Source organism: Mirounga leonina, unplaced genomic scaffold (genome assembly GCF_011800145.1).
Source record: "Mirounga leonina isolate KUSES-001 unplaced genomic scaffold, KU_Mleo_1.0 Mir_165, whole genome shotgun sequence".
NCBI classification, from domain to species: Eukaryota; Metazoa; Chordata; class Mammalia; order Carnivora; family Phocidae; genus Mirounga; species Mirounga leonina.
Window position 1 is genome coordinate 79,650,858 of NW_023270415.1, and position 20,276 is coordinate 79,671,133.

At 47.7% G+C, this 20,276-nt stretch overlaps 1 protein-coding gene across 6 annotated transcripts in view; it reads right to left on the reverse strand.

The window, feature by feature from the left end:
- The window catches only part of PTK2 (protein tyrosine kinase 2), a 260,594-nt gene that overhangs the window by 75,891 nt on the left and 164,427 nt on the right, over positions 1-20,276 (reverse strand). For 5 of the 6 annotated variants that reach the window (XM_035012006.1, XM_035012007.1, XM_035012003.1 and 2 more), the window contains 2 exons: positions 19,804-19,834; positions 17,170-17,222 (listed from right to left, as the gene is read on the reverse strand). In XM_035012006.1, coding sequence (XP_034867897.1) covers positions 17,170-17,222; positions 19,804-19,834 — 84 coding nt within the window. Of the gene's footprint in view, positions 1-5,150; positions 5,169-6,140; positions 6,225-17,169; positions 17,223-19,803; positions 19,835-20,276 lie in introns of all 6 variants that reach the window. The other variant, XM_035012011.1, reaches the window with a different exon arrangement.

Genomic DNA, 20,276 nt, shown 5'->3' on the forward strand with positions numbered 1-20,276 from the left:
GAAAAACTAAAAGCTAAATGTTCTTCCTTTTGTGCTGCTCTTACTACTTCATTCAGGTATTAAAATTATAGGAAAGAGAGAATATATGTAGTCTACACTCTTTAGGATATCAATCATTCCACGTATTGCTATGGTAATGATTGAGATCAGACCTAAGAGTTACTGGAAGAATTTACTTCTTAATTAAAAACGATTAAAGTAAAAAAAAAAAAATTCAGCTGGCAGAATACGAAGTCAATAAATCAATTTTCCTTAAAGCATTTAGTAAATGTAAACTATTCCTAAGTCCTACGTGAAAGGTGGATAATCTCTATCATTCTTACATGTTCTAAGTAACACTACTTACAGGATTAAAGAAAAACATTTAATCTACCCCCAACCCTACATTCTTTTATTTCTGTTTCCCCCTCTTATCCTGTTCTCAGCGAACGGGCATGTTCTAGCCTACAGCTTTGCTTTTGTGTAGGCAGGCTTAATGAAGGACGGTGGGAAATGGTATTCGGGGACGGCAGGGAATCACTAAGGCACTTTACGAAAAAGGACCAAGCAGAGGAGGAATCTACACGAGTAGCTGAGACAAGAGAAGCAACATGTCACACACATGGCATCTACTCATTGCCTTCTCTCCTTATTCTGTAATTTATACCCTCCCCTGAGAAAGCTACCTAAGGCAGAATTTCCACAAGCAACAGACGCTACCCTCCCTGCCTTCTTTCCTACAAAGCACGCACCTGCAGAGGCCAGATGCGGTGGGTGAACCTGGGTGGCAGGACCCTGGCCGTGACAGCTGCCAGACCCCCGGCCCCTGCCTGCTCCCCCCGCTGCCCTGTTCCCAACCCCTGGCCCTGGCTCTACTGAGGAGACGCCATGGATCAATCAACAGCACATGGTTGTGGGGTCACTGCCTGCCTGATGGAGAAGGGCACAAAGCTGCCTCTCGCCCAGGACTTAGCATGTGCTGGAGCTCTTGCCGGCTTAGCCAGAAATTCTGGTTTCGGCCAAAGTGTTACCCAGCCAGAGACCTCGCCTCCAATGGACCTGCCCCCCACCCCATCACTCTTCATCATGCTGCCTGGTTTGCTTTCCCCAGTCCTCATCACTACCTGCTAGCTGGCAGTCCTTGGTTCCTTGGCCACTGTCTGCCCCGCTCCAGACGGAGAGCCCAGGGGAGCACAGCACTTCTCCACATCTAACACGGGGCCCAGCACAGAGAAGGGGCCAGGTCCGTATTGGCTGAACAGAGGACGACTTCACTGCAACCGCATGGTGAGGGGACTACAGCTAAGGCAAGGACGCGATGCGGCCTGTGCAGGGCCGTGCAGCCCGGATGGGGCAGAGCTGCGGTGCACCGGACAGGCCCAGCCCCTGCGTTCGGGGGCAGCCCACGCCCTCCTGCGAGGCCACCTCACCTGTCTGTGCTGCAGCTGGGCCCTCACGTGGACAATGGGAACACATAGCCACCTTGCAGGGTTGTTATGAGGATTACAGGAGATACATACAAAGTCGAGGTGTGGACCTGCACATAACAGCTGATCACAAAATCGTAGCTCCTTGCGGTTTTGCTTCTTCTGCGGGCTCTACGGGAGGGACCTGGCAGCGGAGGGCTTCCTGCCTGCTGAGACTCTGGGTCGGCCCCTCTGGAGTGACTGTAATGGCTTCTGGGACAGCCTCTTTTTAGAAAAGCCTCACTCGAAATCCCGACCTCTGAAACAACTCTGAAGCCATAAAAATAAAATGGCTAATAGATATCAGGCTAGCAAACAACACTGATTTGGAAAAATCAAGTTGCAGATGCTTTAATTAATTCACACAATCTAAGAAAGAGCCTGTAATTTTTCCCTCTCAATGCTATGTGAATTCTATATAGAACCTTTGGGGATATCAAAGCTGTCTGGGAATGACTCAGGGTGACATCTGGGGTGTAGGCTGTGTACTGTGGTGTAACAGGACTAGACAATTTTTACTGCAGTCAGCAGTGCTGTGTCCTCTGTCAGCTGGTTCTTAACGGAGCAGAACCACTGCTGCTGAAGGGACAGAGACCTACAAAAGTGTCACTGTGACCCACAGAGGAGCTCTCAAGTTGCAATACTTGGCATAGTTCTCCAAGAATTCTTAATATTAATTTGGCTCTATTTTTCTTCCCTGGTTTTTAGGATTACAGGATTTTATGATTCTGGCATGAGAGGTATTTTTACACACTTAAGGGCCCCTGAAAAACTGGAGCCCAGCCTGAAACTGCCTGCCCCCATGATACAAGGAAAAGAAACATAAAAAAAGGAAACAGGTTCTAGATCTGGGCACAAATAAGGGAAGGCAGATCCGCTTATGGATGATGGCGGCAGCATTACTGAGAACGCCCCACACTGCAGACACTGCTAGAAACTGTGATCGCTTATCCGATGAGGTGGTACTGCTAACATCATCCCGCTTTGCAGACAGGAAACTGAGGCTCCCAGGGCACATGTGAGTTCCTCAAGATCCCAGTGCCGATCAGTGGTGGGCTGGTGTTCATAGCAACACTCAGGCACAGAGCCTCATCCCGTACTATCCTCCACAATGTTGACAGGGACTCTTACTTGTCCTTAAAGGTTTTTTCTTTTAAGTCATCTCCACACCTAATGTGGAACTGGAACTCACAACCCTGAGATCAAGAGTCGCACACTCCACTGACTAAGCCAGCCCGGCGCCCCTGGGGACTTTTATTTGTGAGATCAGATACCCTATGCTATGAAACTATGGAATATTCCTCTAGGGATATTTTGGGAACCTCCCCCCCATCCCCCAACACAGGCAGAGTTCTGCTCCAGAGATGTTCACCAGATGGGGGCCTGTGTATTTGGGAGACTGTTTCAAATATTTGATTAATATTAATCAAATATTTCAAAATGAACATTTTTAAAAATGGAGATTCCTGAAACCTTGTACAACATTATAATTTGAAAGATTAGGTAAAATCAAAAAGAGAGGAAGACAACGTAAAAAGGACAGAAACTGACAGCTCAGAAATCAGGAGAGTAAAGAGCCAAGTTCTCGTCTTAGAGCAAGGTAAACGGCTGTCACGTGGCTAGAGAGCACTGACACAGCGGCCCAGTGTCCTAGCCTCCCGCTCTGTCACCCAGCCTGAGGCCGCTGAAGTCTGGGGAGCGCGGGCCCGCGCAACTCCCAAAGGCCTTCAGGCTCACACACGTCTCAAGTGCTGACGATCCGCTCAACCTCCCACGGAAGAGGGGGTCGGTGGTGTGGTTCTGGCGCACCTCCTCTACTCGCCTGGCAGAAAAACGGGGCCCCTTCCCCTGGTGGTGCTCGGGCCCTGGCTTGGACACCTGCAGTGCTAAAAACCTGCGCCCCCGGCTGTCCTCCCTCAGGGAGTCGGAACGAGGCATCTGTCCCACAGAGCATCTCTACAGTGACAAGACCACTCAGGCAATTCCGTGGGACTCCCCTCCCACCTGGTGACTGCCATGCGACACCGGCCCGGAGGCCCTGGCAAGCAGGGGAAGAGCTCTCTTCTGGGCGGCTGGGAAGGGCCCGCTGTGCTCTTTCACATCAACTGCTTTATGACCTCGACCAGGGTCAGCAGCTCTTTCCGGTCACGGCTTAGACAGCGGGTCTTTCAGACTCTGCTGGTCACTGTCTCTGCGGCCCCTGCCCACCCCTGAGCAGCCCTCTGTACACAAGTGGGTGTGCCTATGCTCCAATAGAGGCTCACCTGTGGACACTGAAATGTGAATTTCATAGAGTTTTGATGCCAAAAATACTATTCTTCTTCTGATTTTTCCCCAATCATTAAAAAAAGTAATAATCATTCTATGCTCCAGCGGCAATACAAAAACAAGAGGTGGGCTGTATCTTGCCCATGGGCCTGTTTGTGGACCCCTGACCTAGACCAAGTGACTAATGCCTTAAGGCCCAGCTTATTCATCTATAAAATGGGAACAGAAATACTTGCCCTATCTGATTGACAGAACTGGGAAAGTAAAACGTGGGAAAATGGTTTCATTACATAGAGCATGTGGGAATAACCTCATGTTTATAAACATTTGTTCAAATTCTCATGCTTTCACAGTAATCCTCACAACAACCGCTGAGACCTTTTACGGATGAAGACACACAAGATGAAGCAATTTGCTCAGGACCAGTCAACTAGGCTGCTGGTGACATGATGGGGCAGTGGGGGCTGGAGTCTCCCTCCTGATCACACATCCTGCAGTGGCCTCGGCCTCGGGAGTCTCTCCACCCTGGGCCCATCAGGCCCCTCTCGGGCTCTGCAGAGAGGACAACTCCCGGAGTCACATGCCTGCGCACGGGGGACTCCGTGCCAGCAGCAGCCGCTAACTAACTGGTAACTACCAAGGAGTGGATCTCCATGCTGTCAGCCCCACGGCCCAGACACACTTTGCCAAAGTCATGTTTAGTTAAGATCTTTCACTACTCGAGTTAATCCTACCATGAAAATGACACAGGGGAAATCTTCAGTAAAAGCATTCTCTCCTTTAATCATGAGGAAAAATGCAATCCTCCCTAATTTGAGTTTAGTGTAAAGAGTATAGAGTTTCATACAGGCAACACATTGAAGTGGGGAACATAAAACACAACACGTGACTTTCAAATTTCTCGTTTTTTAAGTGCTACCCTCAAACCTTTGAAGAATCGTCCTCATCACTGTTGCTGATATTTCTTTAACTAGCTTGTGTGCGATTCTTAAAAATCACTTTTTGTTCCTTCCTTTCTACTACCCACTCCCAAACTAAGAATTATTATATATATCTATAGACACACACACACACACACACACACACACACACACACACACCGTACTTGGGAAATTCTCTATGGATTTCTATCATTTACAGCTTTCAAGTGTAACTAATCTTGTTGACTAGTACCATTTTGACAACTGTTCTAGAAACCTAAAGTTTTAATCATGAAATCTAGAAAATTCACTATGTGTATATACAACTCAAATACACCACTGAGACATCAGAGAAACTGGCAAAGCCCTAAACAATTTTTAAGAGATCATTTGTTCACATCATTTTTTCATACTTGTTTTAGATCAAAACCACACTTTGCCTTTCATTAAATACTGAACCATATTTATGAATAAATAATTCTCATATTAGTAACACAAATGTGAAAATAAATATTACCGTCCCCACTAATTTCATCTGCAGATCCAGGTAGCATGCAAAGAAAGGGAGAGTGGGGGAGGAAGGAGGGTGGGGAGGGGAGAGAGGGAGACACACTATTAAAAAGACAAGTAAGTCAAAGCACAAGGAAAACAAAAAAATCACCCCCCAGGTCTAATTCAAAAGATGAAAAGAGCGACTGCAGTTGTGAGTGTGTTTACTTGGTGTAAGGGCATTATGCCGAGTTTCCACCTGTCCACATGTCATACAAAGTTCCACGGCAGTTCTGTAAAGCTGGTCTCTACCATACTGAGCAAAATTAATCTGATAGGCACTCACAGTTAAATGCTAAAAATAGCCTGGACCCCCTCAAAGGGAATTTGCATCCTGTCAGATAAAAATGAAGATAAGTAGTCATCAATGTGCCTGGTGAAGCCTAGCCTCCCCCCAGGGAGTCATGGGCTCCTATTACACAGAGCCCCAGGCCAGGCCCAGCACATAAGCTGTACTACAAGTCAAGTTTCCATTTAAATTCATGCAGTGTTTGGAGAAATTCCTGTTCTGATTATTACAAATAATCTTTGCTTTCCAGCAAACGATCCAAGTGGCCTGGCTGTCTCCGCTCTGCAGCAGCCCCGAGTATCTGCCAGCAAAGCATGACAAGCAGACTGGGGCTTACTCCGACCATCCTTCACTCAGCTGCATGCTACGTTAGGAAACACACAGTGTAAAACGAGGTACCTGCTGGCCCCACAAATGAAACCAGGAAGCCACGCCTCGCCCTGTCATGCATTTAAAAACCAGCCAACAGGCAAACAAAAAGTCTCTTGGAGAGCAGCCCAGAGACGGTCAACGTGAACCGTCGCCCCCATATGGCTGCTGAGCGGCAGACAGCCCGGACGCGGACACCCAGTTAAGGCACACTCTGCTCGGGACAATCTACAAGCGTCCGGTTAGGCCCGCTGCCGGGGCGCGGCGGTTAGTGCGAGCTGGCGCGAGCGAGCGCAGTACCCGTAGGAGAAGGCTCATGGGAACAGAAGACCAAAGGGAGAAGGCGCCTAGCTTTCTTAACTTTATGCTGGCAGGGACTGACTCCTTTATAAAGAGGCAAGAGGAAAAAAGAGAAAAATAGAAACACATTATTTCATACAAAAATACAAAAGAAAACTTATGTTACACATTTTAAGGCAGCTCTATAAAAGCAAATACAGAACTGCAATGCTTTTATTTCACGATTGGCATACTTTATTTCTCACTCTGATTGACTTCCGTTTTAAAAAACATACTAATATTTTAAAATACAAGTTTCTCTTTTAGCAAAGATTAGCACTAGATATAGAAACTTTTAGCCAGACGCACGAGTCTCCCAGCTCTGCAGAGCCAGCCACGTGAAGGCATTACAAACGTTTTTACAAATAACAAAACTGAACCAAAACGAAACAAGACAAAAAACAAAGACAAATAAATAATTCAAGAATCCTGTGGACATTCATCATAAAGAAAAAATTGCCAGAAACTAGCAGATTCTGATTTGTGGAAGAGTTTTATGAGCAATTTTCCCCAAATTATCAGCAAAGACACAGACTCACAGACCTTAAATGTACACCCGAAATAAATGACTTTAACACAAAACTAGCGATGAGGATGGCTGAATACCCAAGCTGAAAAGCCCCCTGCCCCCTAACATTGTCTGCTCACTCACTGCCTCGCTCACATACTGTCAACTGTGACAGTCGCCTCTGCCCTGGACGCTGGCTGCCGCCCAGCCCGCCAAAAACACAGCACAGCTGCGTGGAGAAGCAACGATTACGGTATGGTACGGGGAACAGCGGGCTTCTGTCAAAGTGAAGTCAAAACAGGAGATGTAGCTCTTGAAGACAGAAAAGACACAGGAGACATGGAACACTTAACCACATCCCCATGGGATCCCCTCAAGAAAGGACTTCAGGGGTGGCCCAGGGAGAGCAGGGCTGGGATCAACTGATGGCCGGGACTTACAGACGGTATCAACGTGTTAGGAACAGAAGTGAGAGGAACAGAAACAGACAACGTAGTGATATTTCAGTCGCTGTGCTGTGATCCTGACCCCGTTACTGAGGGTTTCACCTTCCACCGCCATCAGGAGGGTGCAGCTTCCTGTGGTTGTCGGTTAAGACCAGGGGCCTGGCGCAAAGCCTGAATGCATGCTGTCAGGCCGGAAGGAGCCCGGGCCTGGAGCTGAGGATGAGGGCAGGGGCAAGAGCTCCATGGGATGTGACAGGAGAGACAGGCACCCGGACGGTGGGGGGAGGTGACGGCATTCTGTCAGGAGTCAGTTTTCTGATTTCAATAATTACATTGTGATCGTGTAAGAGGACATCTTTGGTCTTAGGAAATATACATTGGAACATTTGTAAGTAAAGGGGCACAACATGCCCGCAAGTGCTTTCAAATGGCTCCAGGGGGAAAAACTGAGCGAAGATTAGTGGGCCAAAATACGAACATGGTGAATCCCAGTAAAGAATATGAGAGACTTCATTTTACTGTTCTTAAACCCATTCTTTAGGTGTGGAATTACGGAAACATAAAGAATACAAAGAACACATATTTGAATTGAGATGTGGGCTCCCCTCCTCATTCTTTGACCTTGGAAAAGTTACTGAACTTGTTTATTTGTAAAATGAGGCAGCGACAGAGGCATTCCCCATAGAGAGCTGTGGAGAGGGTCCTATGGGGTTCCCCAGGCACCTGGCCCGGGGCAGCCACCACGTAAGTGCGAGCTAGTCCCATTTTTCTATTGCTTATTTTATTTCGAAACTGACCTGAGTACTCTTTATATTGACTTAAGAAGCAAATAGTTTTTAAAAAATATAACTCTTCTTCAGTCATATCAAGATTATCCCACATCATTAAATAAAAATGCTGTTAGGACTCTTCTGTTTATTTAGGTACGTTATTTTATTCAAGAGGATTACTTTACATTTATTGAACACCTACCCTGAGCGGGGCACACTGTGTAGATGCTTGGTTTACAGCAGTGAAACAGACCCCCGACTCCTACCTTAATCAGCTTATGTTCTAGTATGGGGCAAAAACAATAAACAAAAAGGTAAATTACCTGGTGTGTCAATACTAAGTGCCACAGAGAAAAACAGAGCCGAAGTGGGCAGGGAGTATTTTCCAGTGGTGCTGCAACGTTAAATATGGAAGGAGTCACTTGCAAAAAGCCTTTGAGGGGCAGAGGGAGAGGGCAGTAAAAACACCTGGGCCAACAAACAGCAGCTGAGCAGGCCCTGCTCTGCAGAGGTGAGCCTGGGCCACTTGCCCAGGAGCAGGGAGGTCAGGCAGGGCGACAGAAGGGGGGGGGGGGGGGGAATGCTGTCAGTGGTGGTGCGCACCAGGGAGCCCACGTCAGGGCTCTGGCTGTCACTGGGAATGACACGGGGCAGATGCACATAAGAAAGAAGTGACATGATCGGCTTTAGCTTTCAAAGGTTTCCTGGGGGGCTGCTAAAGGGTGCGGGGAGACCTGCCAGGCCACTGCAACAAACCAGGCACAGAGTGTGTGCCCCTGAACAACGGCAGCTGTGTGGAAGCTGGACTGAATATATTCAGAGGACTGAGCCCGTTAGGATGTGCCAATCGACTGAATATAGAGGCAGAAGCAGCGCAGTACCAGAACAGGCCCAAAGACTCTGGTCCGATCAGCCAGAAGCAAGGAACCACCACTTACTAAGAGGGGAGACTGAGGGGTGCATGCTTGGTGGGGAGACCAGCATAGTAAGATGCCCGTGAGCCCCCAGAGTGGACGTGCTGAAGAGGTAGTTGGCTGCAAGAGTCGAGCTTAGGGAAGCTTCTGGATCAAGATGACAATTTGGGAGTCGCCAGCAAAATTAAGGCACGAAACACGGGAAGATCCCCGAGGAGGCGACTGGCGGCAGGGAAGAGGCCGGAAGACTGAGACCTGGGGTCGTCCAACATGCAGAGTGGGGTGCCAGCAGCAAGGCTGGCAGGCGGGAAGCCGGAGAAGGGCTATCTCCAGCAGCAGACTGATGGTGCAAGCCTCTCGTGCAGAGTTCTGTTGTAGGGGCGCGAGGAGAGAGCCAGAGCCCCGCTCAGGAGGGCTAGGGGTTGGAAGAATCCTCTCCCATGGACACGGAAATCACCCAGAACTTGGAGGGGTACCTGGGGGTAGCAGTGAGCCAGAAATGCAGGAGAGTCTTGTTCTGATACATGCGTTTCTGAGGGAGAATAGTCTGGAAGAGTTAACAAGAAGCAAAGGATACTGAGTTCACCTCCATGCCCAGTTCGACAATGGCTCTGAAGGGAAACCACGGCCGTGGCTATGAGGACGGTGGGGCAGCGGCGCCCCCAGGGCAGGGCCAGTGCTGGGTAGGGGAAGTGATCAGAGGCTTGGAGGAGATGCTGTGGATTACATGTAAGTGAAGGGTGGGAGATGACACATGGGACTTCTCAAGATGCTGGCATAGCCGGGGTCAGTCTGAGGGGTCGGCGCTTTCCTGCTCGTCTTTACTAACAAGTAAAGCAGCAGTCCCTGTGACCGTACATCTCAGGCCCGTTCCTTTGCTCAGATGGTCAGGGCTGACGATGTACGTGGGGGAAACTGCCGTAGCAATCATCCAACCTGGGTCGATCATGGGAGCTCCCCCTGCCCCTGATAATACCAAAACCCACAAATTCATAATGATGCTCAAAAAAAGAAAGCACAGAAGAATAAGATCTGGCCAGGGAGGCAACTCACCATTTTAAAAACTGGAAAATAAAGGGAATGAACGAGGTCGTTTTCTTGTCTTTCCAGCAGGAAGCATTTCTCAGGGTAACTGAACAGCCGAGGAAAAGCCTTCTTTGTAAGTATAATAGCTAAATAAACGAAGACGTGGCAGAAGTCAGGTGTGGCCACTTTGCGGCCCCTGACAGAATCCAGACATGCAAGTCAATGGCCACAAAGGCCATCGGGTGTAATGCTCACAGGAACTTTATAATGGATGGTCACAAACTGACCCAATCTACTGGTCAGTCTTCATGTCATGAAGAGAGACAGTCAGATGTATTCTTGTAAAAAAAAAAAAAAAAAAAAATCACTGAGCCTGAATCTGATCAAACTTCCCTTGATCCTAATAAGCAGCGCCCGGGAAATAAAATGCAGGGGCCCAAGAGGAGCATGTTCAGACAGCGTCACAGAGGTGTCCCTAGCCAGACCCAGAGTATGGGGGACAACAGCGTAAGTGACACAATTTCTTCAGTAGATAAAGCACTGCATTGCCCCCTATTAGTGGAGGTTGATTAGGGGGAAGGTGGGCATACACTCCATTCTGGAAACAGGTGCACGGGGCTAAGGTAACAGATTCGTGTGGCCTGGAAAGTGTGGAAAAGTGAATTCCCTCTTTAGTCTGCTCTCGTACTCACTGTTCTGCTTTTCATGTGGGCTTTTTCTGACTGGGATGTGTCTCAGGCTGCTCCCTGCAGGGGGCCTCCACATGTCAAGGCCTCCTTGACCCCTGCAGCCGAGGGGTCAAGTCCAACTCAAGTCTTAGGACTAGGAAGCCAGTTTAGCTCTGGAGACTATAATATATGACATAGATATTTCAGTACCCATATGACTCCACAGAGTATTTTTCTCAATTCCTTTAGAAGCCAGAGAGGAGAGGCAGATGGTTCGGTAGCCCAAATCTCAGCAGAGGCAAAGAGAGTTCAAATGACCTAATAATGGTGGTGGAGAGAAGCCAGCACAGTGGGGTGCTCCAGCCATTCATACACCAGACCATCAGCCATCCTGACCATACCGAGGGAGACACCGCTGTGAACCTCTCAATGGCTAAAAGTCTCTCCTAACATGAGACTGATTATAGAACCCTATTCGTGATCGTTGAAAGGAGAAGAATTTCGGGTAAGCCAGGTACTAGGAACAAGTCAATAACATCCAACACTTACACTTCCTGCACATAAAAATAATCAGCAGCATCGATTTGATTAAATTATGTCACAGAGCACCTAATTTACAAAAATTAACTTTGCATGTACTAGGTGCTAATACTCTAAATTAGGGAACTTAAAAAACATTCCCAAAAGCTAGTGTTAAAATCAAGCTTTCAGCAATAGGCAGAGACTACCCTGTAAATCACAGCACTGTCAAAATTGAAGCTAGCATGTAAACTAGACAAAAGAAATTCTTTCAAACCTGAGTATAGGGCAGACTTTCGAATTTTAACAGAAGAATGTCAGAAATGAGTCAGCGCTATGCTATTCTTAACAAATGGGGGGACAGACTACAATGCATGCAGTCACACTCAGACTCTTCCAAACCAGTCCTCCCTTCCACATAGAAAGTCACTAAGCTTCTGAACAATTCGGTGTAGTCCAATGTAAAGACAGTGGTTTTTGGAGTTCAAGACATTGGTTTCAATCAGGCTTTCTATTACTTACTATGTGAACTGGGCCAGGCCACCTCAACTTTGAGTCTTAATTTCCCTACCTGTAAAGTGGAAACAGCACGAGGAAGAGTGTCCTGAGGTTTAAACAAGATAACGCACGTGAACAAGTCAGGCATCATCTCTGGGCCTCGTTCCTGTATAAATACCTGCTCATGTTTTACACGAGTCTGCGCACAGCGACAAGCGAGCCACAGACCTGGTATTTCAGAGGGCCCGGGAAGAGGAAAAGTGCAACAATTATTATGGACTAGGTACATACCACCTTGTACTTTATAGAACTTCACAGTTCACAAACTGTTTTTGTATATATAAGTGACTTGTAAAATTTATAATGAATCAGCCGAAAGCAAATAACATTTATTTTGTTCAATATATTTTAGTTTAGAATAATTTTTAGTCACTAAGTTGAAAAACCTAAAAGTAGTAAAGGAAATGATGATGCATGATTAACAACTGAACCAAAGAATCTGTTACAAAGTTAAAACTGTTTAAATTGCAGTAAATACTGAAAAAGTACCATCACATAGGGCTCAGCAGAAAGAATCAAACCAAACATTTCTACTGACAGATAAAGGTCACTATGTCGGTTTTCATGGCAGAAATACAAAAGAGAAAAATGTTCTACAATCTCTGATCCCATTTTATGTAACTGAAACATTCAACAGGAGCCCTGTTCATAATGTGGTGGCATCATCACCACGTGTGGCCCTGTACTTCTTGTCACAGTAAGGTCTAAAAAACAAACCAAAAAACCCCTAAAACACAAAAACGAACCAAACAAAAAAACCAAGAGTTTACGCCTTCAAAACATTTAAAATTCAGCTTTATTCACTGCCCTGTGTTCCTGGATAATTTACACACACGCGCACACACACGCACATGTCCGCGGGCGCGCGGCTCTAGCTGCGTCCAGGACGTAGGCCACGCCCCTCCCTGCAGCATTCACAACCCCTTCCTGCAAGCACTGGCCTCTGGGTTCTACCTGAGCTCTATAATATGCACGTTTTCAAAAACTTAATAACTAGGCTAAAAACAATTGCTTTAGGCCCTCAGAATGAGGTGCCCAGGGAAATGTGCTGTTATTCTTTAAATCTCTCAGTGTTACATTTATTTTCATAGGGAAACTGTCTAGATTTCAAAGATAAACTCTCCATATATTCAACGTGGGTTATAATTTTTTATCTTAATTAAGATGATCAAATACTGACATTTACTTTGCAAGGAAATAAGAATGAGTGCCTGGTCCCTCCTCTCTCAAAGTCAGGATTCTGCTTCATTTCCCAACCAGGGATCCATCAAGAGTTGATAACGGGGCGCCTGGGTGGCTCAGTTGGTTAAGCGACTGCCTTCGGCTCAGGTCATGATCCTGGAGTCCCGGGATCGAGTCCCGCATCGGGCTCCCTGCTCAGCGAGGAGCCTGCTTCTCCTTCTGACCCTACCCCCTCTCATGTACTCTCTCTCTCTCAAATAAATAAATAAAATCTTTAAAAAAAAAAAAAAAAAGAGTTGAAAACGGTCTTCAGTTATCTAGATCCTCATTCTTCCTGTTGGTGAGCTTCCAGGCCCCTTGCCCAAATCCTCCACAGTAGCATCCAGAACAACTCACAGTGATGACCTCACAGGCCATCATCTGAGAACCCAGCGACTCTTGCGTCCCTGCAAGCTCGGGGTGTTCCTGCCCTTCTTCCTTCTGCTTTAGCTCCTGGAACTGCATTCCTAAGTCCTGGCCTGTCTCCACACCTTGCTCAGGCATCCACTGACTCACTTAAAAAGAGTTAACTAAGTACTGATGTCCCAGTCAATAAGCAGACAAATAGAACATGTCTTTGCCTATGATGGGGCTCTGATCTAGTGCACAAGATGATTTCCAAAATGATCACATCCATCTAAAGACTTTCCATAACAGAAAGATGCATAGTGGGCTAGAATACTCTGAGGAAGGAGTCCTGGAGTAGTCAGGGAAGGCTTCTAGGAGGTGGTGACAGCTGAATCTGGTCTTGAAGACCAGGTAAGATAAGAACTTTTGAGAAACAGGGCAGTCACACAAGTTCCACTTTCTCCACCTTCCAAGTGCTTCTTCATCTGTACCCGAGGGAAACTCCTCTAAACCGGCACTGAAAGACAGTATCACCTGGGGAGCAATAATGACCGAGTTCCAATCCTGGCTCCCTCAATTTCAGGTGTGACACTAACACATTGGTTTACCTTCTGAACTTCTTTCCTCAGATCTGTGAAACGCGGATGAAAAAGGCCCTGTAAGGCTGTCATAGGGATTAAACAAGATCATATCTAAGGCACGTGAAGGTTTTAATGCCGTGAAACCATTCTGAACACTAAAGAGAGTCCTGTCACCTCCTTGCTGTGTGTGACCCTGGCCAAGCTTCCAAGTCTTGACTGCTGTACCTGCTGCATCTCCTGGTCCCTCTCCCTATTCCCTGCGACCTTGGCAGCTGCCTGCCTTCTCCAAGCTCCTGCTCCAGGGCCCAGTGCTCGGTGTCTCCCTGTCTGCATGGCTCCAGCTCTCACAGTTACCTGCCCACATGTTACCTGCTCAGAGATACTTTTCTTGACCGCAATTTTATTATTTCTTAAAAAGCTTTATTTATTTAAGTAATCTCTACTCCCAGTGTGGGGCTGGAACTCACAATCCTGAGATCAAGAGCTGCACACTCCACCAACTGGGCCAGCCAGGCTCCCCTTGACCACAGTTTTCAGTAGCCTCCCCCTTGCTGCTCTTGGCGAGATTTTAATCCAGCGTCTCTGGTCTGTCTCTTCCACAGAATGTCAACTCCATAAAGGAAGGGACCTGGCCTTGCTTTCACCATCACACCCCTGCACCCAGAACAGGGCCTGCACAGAGCCAGCACCCAGCATTTGCTGACGGAATTAATGCAAAGTGGAAAATGTCAAACTGGAATAATACCCATCCTGCAGGGCTCGCGAGGGCTTCTATGAGATGGAGCATGACAGAAAAGCACACACTCATGGCCGACATGCCACTGGACTGCAGCCTCATACCGGGAGCCTTAAGAAAGAGAATGGCTCGCTGTGGGGGAAGCAGAATCAGAGTCTGCAGGCCCGGGGCAGCTGGCTCTCTCCCTCGGGGGGCCAGTAACACCTTCACATGGTGCAGGTTTCCAGGCCGCTCCGTAAAGAAACAGCCTCAGGGTTTAGAAACAGTACCGGTTTTCGAGGCATCAACGTAACAGTTTCTGAGTTAAGTGTGAGGCAGGCTCCTGGTGGGCCGGATGTTACGTTCTACAGTCTTTGTGGAAGACCGAAGGACGCCACACCTGCTCGCCCAACTCACCGAAGTGAGCAAGCACTGGTGTGACTAGGGTACACCGAACTCTGGAGCCCCTGGTGCTGTCGCTAAAGATCCCCTGAACACGGAGTGCTCTCCTTCGCCGGCAGCTGTAGGTGACCATGGTGACTACCACTAAGAGACAGTGTCACCATCAGAACGGGAAGACTGTGACACGTGACAATGACAACAACGTCCCGGCCAACGGGACAGCTCAAGCAAGCTGAATGCCCGCCGTGAGAAGGTGGGTGGGGGAGCACAGGCCCCTGCTCTCTGAGGCTGGAAAACAATGTGTGTGTGGGGGGGGGGGGGGGGGGGGAGGCCTCTGAGGGCTGAGCTAAGGAACCCAAACTTTGTCTAACTGTAAATTATAACTGAAAGTCTCTGACCAGAGAGCTGCCTATTTAAATTATGTACGTATGATGGCAATTCAATTAATTAACATGGAGAAGGGACTGAGGGTCAGACCTGTGGCTATGGGACAGCTAGGGAGAACAGTGAAGGCAGGACGGGAAAGGATGGGTGGCAGGGGGAGGTAAAACCCCGATGTTCAAGGATGATCAGGTGCTGAAAACTCTGAGGTTCAAAGCCTGAAGCAGTGAGGACACTGATGAAAGGGGGTCAGGAAAACAGGAGAAGGAACAAGACGCGAAGGGTCTCTGAGGACCTCATCTGAGCTGCAGAGTCCTGATGCACCGAACAGGGCACCTCTGCTCTCTCTTCAGCGTAGGGCTGGGGCGCGCCCTGGCCCGCACGGGGGTGCTCCCCGGGGCTCGCTCGTGCAGCTGCTTGCGGCCCGCAGGACGATGGAGAAGAGCTCAGAGAGTGGTGGACAGCTGGCCCCGGTCTCACCCGTTCTACACGGCACGCTGCAGGTCATCCCGGGGCGCCCGGCCGTCCTCTCCTCTGGACCCAGGCCTGCTCATGGACAGAATCCTTCGCCTCACTCACCACTTCAGCACAGGGTGGCTTTTGTCTCTCCAACTAGATCACAAACTCCCTGAGGGCCTGGTTTACGTCGGCCCCATCTCCTGCGCCCAAAAAGCCCTAACGAGGGGCAGGCCCAACGCGCGCCAGCCGAGTGCCCCCTCGTGCCCTAGCACCACCACTGGGTTAGGAGAGCACAGGGGGGAAGGCAGCATGCCAGCACGACAGACTACTCTTTTAGAGCATGCTGGCAACCCCGCAGCCTACCAGGCATCTGACCCCGGCCAAGGGCCCAAGCTCGAGTACTCAGAACGCCCTCCAGCTCGTCAGGGAGGGACTGCAGTGCTCTGACGCATCCCGCAGCTCATCACCAGAGTCCCTTTGCCAAGTGTACAAAGGTGGGCACGAACACGTCCTGAGAGAAGGCTTGTGGGGTGTTTGTGTACGATAAAAAATAAGCAGGTGCATTTATATGCTGGAACACTAGGAAAGAATATAGTCATCGACTAGGCAAAAGCACGAAACTAAATTTCAGGAAAAATTAACTCAAGGGAAATCAAGCAAATGGGGATTAGGTTTCTTCTGAGTCAGATTATCAGACTCTGGAGTTATTAGGAAACATAGCACAGAGCTCAGACCGGACTGCAGACATGCGTGTATGCATGTATGTGCATGTACGTGCACGCATGCATGTCCGTGTGTGGTGTTCACGTGTGCACACACATGCATGTCTGTGTGTACGTATAAAAGACACCAAACTTGGGTCCACAGAAGATGCTTCCTGTTCCTGCTTTCCTCTATTTCCCACATTTTTCAATGGGGGGAAAAGGCACATATTTTTTGAAAACATACCAAGGAAAGCACACCATACTCATGACACCAGCAAAAAAATAGTTAACATACTGTTTGTGCCAGTATCTTAACTATGTCTCTTAAAAAAACAATATTCAAACACCACTTGATGTTAATTGTGAAAGACAGAAACCACTGAAAAACATTTCGCATTTCCTGAACTCAAAACAATAAATACACAAAGTGTATACTGTTACATTCTCAGTTGCAAAGATTAATTATAATGGCAAGTTCAAAAGTAAAAATGTTCACTCTAAGTATGGTCAACATGACATTACAACTGAAAAATAACTTGCAAGTCTATACAGTCTTGTATTACATATACACATCTCTAAAGAAAATCTTGAGCCATATTCAAACCTACTTAATGATGTTAAGATTATGGAGCTTTGGGTGGTCAGACAGCTTAGCTTTCTAAGCTATTCTAGAAAGAGCAATCACAATAAAGAGCCTGCTCCTTCTATAGCACCTGAACGTTTCTGCTTGGCAGCTTGCTATCTGGGGCTTTCTGGGTGGAGCCTCTCACCTGACACGGAGACCGCGTGTGTCCGCATGCCTTGCTTCTCGCTGTTGGCCAGCCTGGAACAGAGAGGAGCAGAGCCGTGAGCGCCGTGCCGACAAACACGGAGTGCCTACAGTCAGGACCATGCCATTTCCCATGGAGACCATGCACTTTCGAGGGTGATTTTTAAAAGATTAAGCACTACTAACTGAGGCACTTAAAATAACAAGACTGCTCTACTGTTTTAGAAACGACAGGCAACTGGAGGAACACCGAGATGCTCTGAGAGAGCCGCTCGTGACAGCAGCTTCAGCCCTACATCACCACTCAGCAGCCGGTGGGTATGTGGGTCAGATCAAATTTTACACTGCAATGCTAGACTGCAAGGGGTCGCCCCACATTTATAAAATACAGGGAAAAGACACCTGGAGTTGAAATTGCACTCTAAACCATAATTTGAAAAACACCCAGGAGTATGCCTGGTCCTCCTTAAATTCAGAGCATGTAAAAAAGCAGGCAAGGCCTTAATACCTATTTTTATTATTTACAGACTAAGCCTAATGTATCTGGTTACTTGTTTCATAAAATTGCCCAACAACAGGTGTGTTTGATGTATCTACCCACATAAAATAAAATTTTGGCCAAAAATCTCAGCGACATTTAAAAAACAGAAGCATAGTTCAGTTTTAAATTTTCGGAAAGCACAAAACAAGAAAGAAAAGGAATCCCAGATTCTTTAGATGCCAGAGTGACTTTGACGTTTTTATAAAAGAAAACTTTTTCCAGATACATAAGCATGTACTATAGAAGTGCTGAACAGAAAATGGTTCTAGCACACAGAATTTACACCGGGAAGTACGGGACCTGGAGAGTAGATCCCTCTCGAGAATGGGGAAGATTCAGTATGCAGCTGTGGGGCCGCTACGATCAGTGATCTCAGCATAAAGCCATGGGACCGAGTTCCTTTTACTGAGTTCTCTACGTATCCCAGATCTAATGAGCTTTAGGGCTGAGCCAGAGTTGCCGTGTGACAAATCACCGGTTCCTCGTCTACTGTGGCTACGGGACTCCCGGCAGCTGTCTGAACCACGCGCGCAGGGAAGTCGGGGTGCGCGCTCCCGACGGCAGGTCAGGCCGTGTGCTTCCAGGCCCTGCTGCCCACACGGCGGGCTTGTCCTCTCCCACGCCGAGTCTCCGGGGGCTGCTGCAAATCCGCCTGCTCACCGCCACGCGGAGTTCACCACTCTCCAACCAAGAGCCGCCATGGCGTCTGCTGCTCTGTGATTTGTGGCAAATGGCGCTCTTTTAAAGTTTCCTTTTTAATTCACTGTTTCTAGCATCTGTTACCACTTCTACCTACTCCCGTCTTCATCCACTTTTGTATCTATGTTTACGATTCTGCATATTTTAATCCTCAAAGTCATCTCTTACAGATTTTCTACAGTTAAAGATATTCTGGGCATAGTTTCCTGGCCTAATGTGAGACATTAATAAATATCTATTAAACATTATTGAGTTTGTGAAACACAGTGCCCGAAAGCTGAAAGCAAGCTGCTTTGACCCATGCCTCCACCCCCCGCACAGCTATGGTGCACCTCCCACACACCAGCTACTCCCCGGGTCAGGTCTATGACGTCACATGACCCTGGCCGTCCATGAGGTCCTGCGGGCATGCGTGAGCAAAGAGGTAGTTTTGAAAGTGTGATAAGTCCTCCAGCAAGGAAGAAGGTGTTCTGGGGAAGCACACGAGGGTGCTCTCCAGGGCTGGCTGGGTGATCGTGGGAGGTTTCCAGAGCCAGAAAGATGAACAGGGCCTAGGTGAAGTTACAGAGGCTGGAGGACGAGTGGGGCATGTGAGTGAAGAGCATTTACAATGACCTGGAGGTAAAGAAAGGACCATTTACTCCAGTAACTAAAGGAAGTTCAACAGAGCTGAAGAAGAGCGTGAGTGGTGGTGAAGCAAGCCTAGAGGGGCCGGCAGGGGCCAGTGGTCGGGGTCTGGCCTGCTGGCCCAAGGATGCTGGCCTTTATCCACAGAGTAACAGCAACACCTGCAGGTGTCGTGAGACTCTGTTCCACCCCAGAGCACTCAGCACTCGGCTCTGATGCTTACTTACCGACGTGTCCATATCTCCCAATTTTAACTCCTCTGGTCCCCAGTCCCTCACACGTTGGCTGACCCCAGAGAAGTTACTAAGTAAGTTCTTCTGGCATCACTGCTCAATTCTTTTTAATCTTACAGATCAACACATCTACTATGAAATTCATGACATCAACAACTTAAAAAATGAACACAAATTACTTATGTTTACTTTTCTCACTTGTAAAACGGCCAGAATGGCACCAATTCTCAGGTTCTTAAAAGGCGAGTGCTGAGTATAAACCATCAACAGGCCTTCCCGGTGCTGTGACCGGGATGGTCCTCCAGCTGCCCGATCAACTTAAGATAAGGGGAAAGTCATTTTACACTTTTGGTTAAAGCTAAATACATAACACAATTTACAACTCATTTGACTTCTTTCTGGAAATACTTGTTTTCTCCCTCCCTAGTTGTATCCACAGAAGTTTGACGATTCAGGCAAATGGAAAATAAAGCATGGTGATTGCTTGACAGTTTCTAACAAAAATAAGTAACAAAATGCACAAGGCAGCACTTACTTTGGTATTGATGGCAACGCCCGTTCACCTTCTGGAGAAAGAGAGAGAGAGAGAGATGAGGTCCCTATTTCTTTAGAAAAGATTATGTGTAGCAATCAGAGAACAAGGGTAAGTCTTAGTCCAGAATTTAGCAATAACCCTTTAATAAGGAAGTTATTACACTGTGCATCTTAGGCTTTCATGGTTCATTTTCAATATTTACAACACCCAATAAACCGACTGGAGGTGCATATTGTGTACGAGGGACTGTCTAATCAGAGCAAAGCCCTGAGGGGATAAGTGGGTGAAAGACATCCCTACACCAGAGGACTGGCCATTTTGTCCTCTGATAAAAATGCTCAGTAGAAGCAACACCAAAACCCGTCTAGGAAACACAAATACAAGGAAAACAAATCCTCGGGATGTGCAGAGGCAGAGGGACTGATGCACCAGAGCAGCCCAGGAAGCAAGCAGGCCTTGACCAAGGGGTCACC